Source organism: Equus przewalskii, chromosome 5 (assembly GCF_037783145.1).
Source record: "Equus przewalskii isolate Varuska chromosome 5, EquPr2, whole genome shotgun sequence".
In the NCBI taxonomy this organism is placed as follows: Eukaryota; Metazoa; Chordata; class Mammalia; order Perissodactyla; family Equidae; genus Equus; species Equus przewalskii.
Genome location: NC_091835.1, coordinates 17279432 through 17289070, shown reverse-complemented (window position 1 = coordinate 17289070; position 9639 = coordinate 17279432). Strand labels below are relative to the sequence as shown.

General features: G+C 48.6%; 1 protein-coding gene across 2 annotated transcripts in view; it reads left to right on the top strand.

Annotated features, from left to right (window-relative positions):
• The first annotated feature begins 160 nt into the window (after positions 1-160).
• Positions 161-9639, top strand: part of DNER (delta/notch like EGF repeat containing) — a 302394-nt gene continuing 292915 nt past the window's right edge. Inside the window, exon 1 of one of the 2 annotated variants that reach the window (XM_070620042.1) lies at positions 161-1028. In XM_070620042.1, the coding sequence (XP_070476143.1) occupies positions 756-1028 (273 nt within the window). In that variant the 5' untranslated portion in view covers positions 161-755. The remainder of the gene's footprint in view (positions 1029-9639) is intronic. The other variant, XM_070620043.1, reaches the window with a different exon arrangement.

Genomic DNA, 9639 nt, shown 5'->3' with positions numbered 1-9639 from the left:
CGCAGACGCAAGGTCACTTGCGAGCAGGTCCGGCTGAGTGTTCCGGCTCTGGGGTGCGGTGGGGGTGCGGGGAGGGCTGTGTGTCCTGGGGGGAGTGTTGTGGGAGGGGGAGGAGCAGCCCCGGGCAATGAGGTAAGGCCGGTCCCCGCTGCGATCTCACAGATTCTGCGCCAAGAGGCCGCGGTGGCTGCTGCGAGCCGGGGCCGCCCCTTCCTTCGCTGCGCCGCGCCCCCAGCCGCCCCGTCCGGCCCGCGGGGGACGCCCCCGCTGCTCCGCACCTGGAGGCCGCGTCAAGTCCTCCCCTACGCCAGCGTTGACCCCTCCACCTCCTTTCCTTCCCGAGCCCCGCCCAGCTCCCCGCCAGGCCCGCGCCGCCACCGCTGCCCCCTCGGGGTTCTTCTGGACACACCCACGACTCTGACCGCACCACTCAGGGTTGGGGGCTCCGGGCCGCCTTTCTGCTCCTCCGGCCCCAACTCTCGGTGGGGGAAGGGTCTCCACGCCCCTTTCCTCCCCCGCCCCTTTCCTCCCCCGCCCGCGCCCCCAGAGCCCCGCCCCCGTTTGCCCCGCCCCCACTTGCCCCGCCCCGCAGGCCCCGCCCGCCGTTGCCCCGGGAATCGCGGATCTAGCCTCTGCAGGAGGCGTCCGGCCCAGCGGAGCAACCCTCGCGCCACCGCCGCCACTCCCGCCGCCACCACCGCCGCCGCGCCCCAGCTCCGGCTCCGGCTCCCGCTCCAGCGCCCACTCGGTCGGCCATGCCGCCCCGCCGCGCCCCGGCATCCGGCGCGCAGCTGCTGCCCGCGCCGGCCCTGCTGCTCCTGCTGCTCGCGGGGCCCCGCGGCGGCTGCCTGGCCAGCCCGGTGCCCGCCGCGCCCCTGTCCGCGCCGGGGCCGTGCGCCGCGCAGCCCTGCCGGAACGGGGGCGTGTGCACCCCGCGGCCCGCGCCCGACCTGCAGTCCCCGGCCCCCGTCGGCGAGCCGGGCTACAGCTGCACCTGCCCCGCCGGGGTCTCCGGCGCCGACTGCCAGGTGAGTGGACGCGGGGGGCGCCGGGCGGGGCGGCGGCCGGGGACCCGCAACCTCTCCGCCGTCCGCTGCGCGCTGCCCGGCGCCGGGCTCCAGCTTGCCTGACACTCGCTTCAACCCTTCTGGAAGGGGATGGACCCAGCCTCTCGGCCCTCGTGGACGCGGACCCCTGGCCGACCTTGCGAGTGCCGCTTCCCTGCCTACACTGGTTCTCCGACCGTGCCAGCCCGCGGCTCTTGGGGCGCGCCGCTCCAGGGCCTGGCAGCGACCCTAGTCCCGGTACTCCTGGCACGAACGACCATTGGCCACCAAGTGGCGCGCCCCTCCCGGCCCGTGCCCAGCCGCGCTCCGCTAGAGCGCGGTCTCGGTGCCTGCCGTGGCAGTGAGAGGAGCCAGTTCTGAGTGTCCCCGGGGAGGTGTTAAGTGTCCAGGTGGCCCCTGCTCAGTGTCCTGCTGGGCCCTGTGTGTGTCGAGGGTGCGCGGTGTGGGCGGCAGGTGATGGCGGGCTCCGTGCTAAGCGGTCGGGCACTTTCCTTTCTTTCCTCCACCCTCGAGGGCTCTGACTAGGCAGCCAGAGGCCGAGAGGGCAGCTGCCTCCCCGCGGCCTGCAACCAACCCTTTCTGAGCTTTGGAGGGAATGTTGGAACAGTCGGAGGCATTCGAGAGGACGCTGCGCGTTGGGCTTCGTGTGTCGCCCTCCGGGGTGGATGCTCCTCGAGTCGCACGCTTGGGCGGGCAGCCAGGGCCTGAGCAGGGCGCTGGGGAGCTTCGAGGAAGCGTGGGGCCGTGCGAGGGATGGGAGGTGGCCGGTGGCCGCCCGTCGATTTGGGATTTCCAAGAGAATTTGGCAGAAAATAATAGATGAGGCTGGATTACAAAATGCTAAAGCTCAGTGAAACCTATTATCCTATTAACATCAACATTTTCAATAGGCGATTTGGTAGTGATGTGTGTGCAGGTAAAAATCTTCAAGTCTGTTCCAGGGCAGGCGCAAATAACGAATTTATTAGAAATGATTAAATTAAACCAAGTGTACATGGAACATATCTGGGATCAGATGCTTTCTTTCTTACATTTAGAGTGGAGGAGTTTGTTTCAAATAAATGATGAAAATACTGCAAGAGTTGACTTCGAGAATGCTCAAATGCACTCATTTCTGTGGAGAAGAAAAGCCACATATAATATGATAAGATATGATAGGGTTTAATTTTTTTAATAGAGGTAAATGGGATTGAGAAGCTTGACCTTGACAGCCAGAATTTTCACTATTTCCCAGAATCTATTTTTTCTTTACTAGCAAATTATCAACCTGAATCTACCTTTTCAGTCTTGTGCTCCCCTTCTTTGTTAACTGGTTCCGCTGCGCTTTGACTCCCTTAAAGGGGGTCATAGTGATGACAGTGAGTGTAGAGTACATTTAGGGCATGATGACTCTTTGAGGAAATGCCTGTTGGAGGCATTCTAACCATTAGGATGAAATCTTGCTTCCTAATTTCCCCTGCTGATTGATGATCTATATGACTTCTGCTGAAGAAGTGAGTTGCCTGAATGCTTCGATCAAACTGCTCTTCTATTTACTTCTGAATTCCATCCTGGAAAGAAATAGTTGATTTGGACTTGAAGTGTGGTAGGGATGGCCAGGAGTGGGGAGGTGAGAGTGCACATCTGTTTAAGTCAATGGGAAGAAAGACTGGACATTGGGAATTTAACCTGAGATTTTTTTTGGTGTGACTTTAAAAATAGGTATAAGAACTCTTTATGGAAGGGAAGGACCTCTGTAGGGCTTCCTAAAGATGGCTCACAGAGAAGCATAAATATTTTTTGTCCTAAGTAGTGGTTTGATAGATAAGGTAACTCATTCGGAAAAGGGTCATGAACTAATATATAATCCTGCAGGACCAACTGGTGCAAAATAGATTTGGGTTTCCTGTTCAGCTCCCAGTTGAGGCAGCCTTAACTGGATGTTCTGAGTTCCCAGTTGAGGAGAAAGCTCAAGTCACTGTAATTCTAACAGGAACGCTTAGCAAATTTGGAACCTGACCCGGCTTGGTTACCCAGAACTTACTGAGATGATTCAGACCCTTACAACCCATAAAAAATTGATTCCCGATCATTTTAATTTAATCTTTCATGATCTTGCAGTCATACTCGAGACTCATTTTCCGTGGGGGAAAAAAGGCAATCTCAGTAGAGAAGTTGAACAGAGAGGAGAAGAACCCCCTACACATACTCAATTATAGATCCGGGAAATGGCTGTTAGCCATTGCAGATGGGGGGGTGGTGGCAGAAACAGAACCTCATGCTCGCTGGGTAAACTGAAAATGGAATTTTACCTGCGTGTGAAGAGAATCCTTTGAATGGAGAGTGCCACCCCTCCCCCAACTACAAATACAGTAATGTTAGCAATGGAAACCTTAGGACCTAACTCTGAAGTTTCTTTTCTTTTCTTTCTTTTTTTTTTTTTTTGTGGAGAAGATTAAGAAAATCATAAACCAATAATTGGGATTAAAATGGATTAAGACTGTCTTCAGTTTTTCTGTGATTGGTTGACATTGGGCAAGCCAACCAGACTGGGTCGAGACGGTGCTTCTTGTATCTCGAGGTGACAGGAACTCACAGGATCTGGGAACTGGGTAGTGTGAAGGGACAATGTGTGGGATTTGAAGCTGGGATGCTCTCATTAAACCTGCTGTGACAGGTGATCTAAACGGACTGAGTCTCATTTGCTCAACTTCAAGGCTAGGATCTACTGAACAGGGTTTGTATTAGAGTGTGGTTCTCTTTGTGATGTTTGACTACTGACAGCTTTTAAGCCTCACAACTCCATCTTCCCCTTCTGCCCCACATCTAGGCATCTGATAAGAAAGCCTGGGTGCTCCTTCTTTGCTGTGGGCCATGCAAGCCCCCACCCATGCTATACTGGCACCATCCTCATCTGCAGTAAAACCCCCAAGCCAGTCTCTCCCTTGCTCTCTCAAGCCACTGTAGACCTATTTGCAAGCTGCCTGCATTCCCCAGAGGGCCTCATTATGTGAGCAAGAAAATTTTTCATACCCTGTTGGTGTGTGTGTGACATTTTTAGCCTGGACATCCAAGCCAAATTTTGGGTCGGTGACCATCCTGTCCCTGTGGGGTGTCTATCACAGGATTTTTGGGAAGATTAAATTAATTGAGCATTGTAAGTCACTGAGCACCTGGGGTGCCTCCATAAATGTGACCTCTTCTCTTTTCTATCTTTTTAAACTTTTGTGCACATTTCATATGCTCATTACTGAAATGCATTAGGTTGACAGAACAAGTAGAATCATTTCCTTTTGTCAGATGTAAAAACTGAAGCCCATTTTGATTGAGTGACTAATACAAGTTCTCACATTTCGATACTGCCCTAAAAATTGTGCAACACTTAAAATACGTCTTTTCTAAGTCCTCTAACACACTTAAACATATTAAATCATGAGGGTTCAATGGATTCTAAAAATGTGTGTGGAAATCTAACCTACAGAGACATGTTGATGATGATGATGATGATTATGTTGCTGGTGATGGTTGCTAGCTCTTTTCTCAGCAACTGTGTGCCATGTGCCAGCACTATTTTCAGGGTTTTATAGATATAACTCACCAACCCTCCCAGTAGCCTATGAGCTGGGTGCTATAACCATCCCCATCATACAGAGGAAGCACAGACAAGTTAAATGACTGGCCCAAGGTGACTCTGCTAGGAAGTGGTTGAGTTGAAATTTGAACCAGGTGGCCTGGCTTGATGCAGAGTTGTAGAGTCTAAAGGATGCTGAGATGAAAGTCCGGCCTTGGCCCTGTTATTTTTAGCTGCGTGACCTGAAGCAAGAGCTGTAACCTCTTTGAGTCTTATCGGTATAAAGGGGCCGAAGTGGTTTCTGAGTTGGGGCTTCCTCTAAAACGCTCAGCTTGTATGGCTGTGCTCAGCTGGAGTAAAAAGGCTCAGAAATGACAAGAACACAGCCAATTCTCTTTACACCACATACCAAGCAGGACCTTCCCTCCGCATTAGGACTCTGGGTCCTAGCTCAGGTTATTTTTACCATGAGGACAAGCAAATACATGGACACTAAAGAGAAGAAATAGAAATATTTCTGATGGCTTTGAAAAAACTTCAACTTTAAAAAGTAGAGCCTGCTCTTCTTGGCTTTCTGGTTCATTTGGGGAAGCGGGCAGGTTTCTGCTGGGTTGGTTTTTCTTTGCCGACGCGCAGTGCAGGAACTCCTCCCTTCTCTTGGGCCATCCATCAAAGGTGGGGATTGTTTACATTTGTATTATTTTGCTGTTAAAGCTTTTTTATTTTAATGAAATAATTCTTTGCCAAATATTCGAGCAAGCAGACACCTGTTTGTTTTTTCATATCTTGTTCCCTAGGAATCTTATCCTTCGAGATTATAACGAAAATGTGTCAATTTCTGCACTTGGAGAAAAGAAGGCTTGTGTAGCTGCCTTTGATGCAAGCTAATTTTACTCACTAAGCTGATTCTATAATCCTCTCTTCTGATCAAACATGCCAACTTGAAACAATGGTTCTGCTCCAGATGAATCCATTCTGGATTGAAGTTGGCTAACAAACAACGACAAAGAACTCTAGTTCTTTGCATAGCATTAGTCTCCTCCACTGGACTTTTTGCACACACACATACAGACTTGCATTGTGATATGTGCAAAAAAATGTCCAATATTAGCTGAGATACCAAGAGACATTGCTTCTTTCTCTGGCTTTTCTCTTAACTTTTGTGACCTTGGGAGAGTAATCGAACATCCCAGCACCTCAGTGTTCCTATCTCTAAAATGGACTAATAATGCTTGTCTTATTTTCTTTATAGAAAAGATGAAGTTCCTCCATGGGAACATAGTCAAGTTTTTTTTTCAATTATAAAGAAGAACGGGAGAATGAATTTTAAAACATTTTTTTAAAAAGTAAAATATTGCGTAAATGCAAAGTATACTAGGAAAGGATTATGCTTCCTGTATAAAATACGATTACACCAATTTATTGTGTCTGTGATTGTTTTCCTTCAACAAACAGACTCAGCTTTTTCTCCCTACTCGGATGAGTTATGTACAACATAAGTTTTAAAAATGAAAAATTCATTGTATTAACATTTTGATAAATGTGTGGTTCTTTTTATTCTAAAATAAATGAATAATTTCTCAGAAACTTCTCGATGACTTCAAGTTTTCCTTTGAAGTGAACAAAAAAGCTTGTCAAAATTCTTGTAACCATTTTAATAAAAGACATAGATGTTTTTCTTGGTGCTATTAAAATGAAGTGACTTTCTTCTTTTGTTTATTCGGTGCGTTATTAGGAAACATCACTTTCTTCGCTTGGCCACCTGACAAAAACGCATTTCTGTCTTAAGCTTCTTTGCTTAAGCTTCTCATGTGACGTGGTACCATCCAAAATGGTTTTATTTGCGCCCTCACTTCACAGGCGTCAAACAGGAAAGAAAACCTATCTGGAGCTGAAGGGTATCTGAGTCAGAGAGCAGAATGGCTGCGTTGTATTTTTAGATCTGCTTACCGATTCAGCAGGCAGCTGTGGTCAGAGCAGCTTAATCCAGAGGCAGAGACTACAGAATCTTGCCCCCCAAACAGAACCCCAATAGCATATCAAAGTTATATGGACAGAATTTCTTTATATTTACCCTTTCTCCTCTTCACCTAAATTGGTGCCCAACCTGGCTGCTTCTTAGAGTCACCTGAGAGCTTTAGCAAACATGAGTGGCGGGGTCCTACCGTCCCCCATCCCCTCGGTCCTGACTTAATTGGTTTGGGGTGGGGCCTGGGCACTGGTAGTTTTTATATGCTCTCCAGGTCATTCTGTATGGCCAGGGCTGAGAAGCACCCTCTAGACTTTTGTTCTCTCCCCCTGCAGCCTCTCAGCAGGGAGCACGAGGCATAGGAAAAGAACACAGTTGCACCTGCTCTCGGTCATTCACCTGAAGAGCATCCAGTTTCGAAGGGCCTGGAATTCCTGGCCCTCACCCTCCTCGAATGGCAAAGGTTTTGCATCTCCAAGTGGACTTGATGTCTCCACGAAGGGGACTGATGGGTGGTGTGTGCTGGAGTGGGAAGAGTCCAGGCCTGGGTTGGAATCCAACTCTGAGTGCCCTCAGATAAGTATTTAATTTTCCTGTGGCTTGGTTTCATCATCTGTGAAGATGGGATCCTGATGCCAATATTGAAGGTTGTCGTGGCTTAGAAAAGTGTCCTGCCCACTGACTGGCCCTTAGGAGACACTCAATAAAAGGTAGCCATGGGGCATAGCTATAATAGGAATCTTATTTATTTCATGCTTTTTTTTTTTTTTTTTTTTTGATGAGGAAGATTGGCCCTGAGCTAACATCTGTTGCCAATCATCCTCTTTTTGCTTGAGGAAGATCATCCCTAAGCTTACATCTGTGCCAGTGTTCCTCTGTTTTGTATGTGGGATGCCTCCATAGCATGGCTTGATGAGCGGTGTGTAGGTCCTTGCCCTGGATCCGAACCGCAAACCCCAGGCCACCGAAGTGGAGCGTGTGAACTTAACTGCTAAGTCACGTTGGTTGGCCCTAATTTCATGCTTTTCTTTACAAGAATGGGGGGGACTAGAAAGCCCTTTCTCTTGGACCAAAAACAAAAAAAAAATCATTTCTTTCCTACCTGACTGCCAAAGAGACTAAAATTCCGTTGGTAGAGATTCATTTCTGTGGTTGTGACGTGTCAGATGCTAGAAGACTTGGGTTGTGGTGCTGACACCCTACAGCACTGACTTCCATTAGTTCCTCCTCTGTATTCTTACCACGGGCTGCCAAGAACGGTGAAAGAACAAGGTGAACCGAGCGTGCGCTGGTGGCCTAGCCTCTTATGGAATCGTTCCTCGCTTTATTTGAGCACTAACCTGTCTTCAGTCAACAATCATGGGTGAGTCTTAGGGCAGTTGTCTCTGACTTCCCGCTCCCTGCTCCCTGGGGTGGGTGAGAGCGGAGCAGGACAGCCGGACTGCATGCTCCAGGACGACGGGCGCACCAGGCACCCAGACAGCAGACAGGCGGCCAGCTAAGAATGGTTTTAACATTTTTAAATGGTTGGAAAAAATTATATTTTGGGATGCATGAAAATTATATGAAATTCAAATATCAATGTCCATTGATAATGTTGTATTGGACACGGCCGCACCTATTTCTTTGTCCTGTTTGTGACTGCTTATGCGCCCCAACAACAGAGTTGAGTAGTTGAAATAGTATCGCCCACGAAGCTGAAAACAGTTGTTATCTGACCCTTGACAAAGGAAGAAGTTTGCCAAATAGTTCCGTCAACGTTGGTGGAAAGAGTTTATTTTTCCATTTTTATTTATTTGACTTAGCTAAAGGCTGCTCCCCTTTGCGCCCCTTTCCCCTCCTCCCTCCATCCCTTCTTCTTGAGGGGTGTCTAAGGCCGGACTCTAGATATGGGAGATATGCGGACAGATAAACAGAGCCCTTGACTTCCAATTGCTTAAATCTCAAGAGTCACCCTAGTCAGACTTTAACTTTTCATTGTACGTCGGGCCCTGGTTTAGTGTGTTCAGAGACCACAGCTATAGTCTATTTCCAGGGAGGCGCGTGCAAGTAGGGAAAAGAAATGCTAGCTGTGGGGGTTTGGGGTGTGAATTTAGAGGTTTAGAATCTCCGCTCACTTATTACAAGCTTATGAGCTTTCTTAACTCCAGTTCCATATGCATAAAGAGGATGGTGAGAAGGATTAAAGAGAGCAGCTTGTAAAACCTCTGGCACAGAGTTGGCCCTCTGTACATACACCCTGCTATTTTTATAAAAGTGGATGTGATTCTCCTTTTTGTGGCCAAGGAAACATGCCTGGGGTTGTACAGCTCGCTGATGGAGTTGGGGATCTGGGCCCGGGCGTTGTGGCTTTGAGCATGGTGTTATTACTGTGACTCTCTTGCACTTGCTTTAAACTGCTCCGTGGTTTATGGCTTTCAGAGTCAGTGCTGGAGGGGAACGGCGGAGGAAAAAAGGAAAATGGGTTCCAGTTCTGGCAGTTTTAGTTTCTGTAGGGATGCTTTGCGTTTGTGTAATCTTAAGGTTTTTCTTTCTTAAAGAGAGAGAAAAGGCATAGGACTTTCACAAAAGACTGAGGATTTGAGCAACAACGTTAGAGTCCTTAAAAGAAAGGCGCTTGAAAAGAGAAGCGTGTCTGCTATCTTCTGCTAACACTTCCTGAAAGCCAGCACATCCTTTAGAATTTCAATGCTGGCACTTATATGCTGCTTGTAGTTAATTTACAGGAGCGTTTGTAATTACTTTTGGGCTTCAGAGGTGGGTTGAAACTCCTTTATGGAAGGCATTCTGTGGCGGGAGTAATCACAAGGGAGGAGGAGGATGCTGTCCCTCTGTTCCATGGGAAATCAGAACCGCAGATCTGTAGTAATTGGGTTGATAACCGCCGAGAGGAAGGACAGACAGCCCAATAAGGATGGTTGCCAGTTTGCTACAGTGTTCAGGTCAGATTTCTGAAAAACGTTATTTGGAGCCAAGTCCTTTGTTTAATCTTCAAGCAAAATGGAATATATTAGAACAGGAAAAATGTTAAACGTATCCTCAGTATATTACCT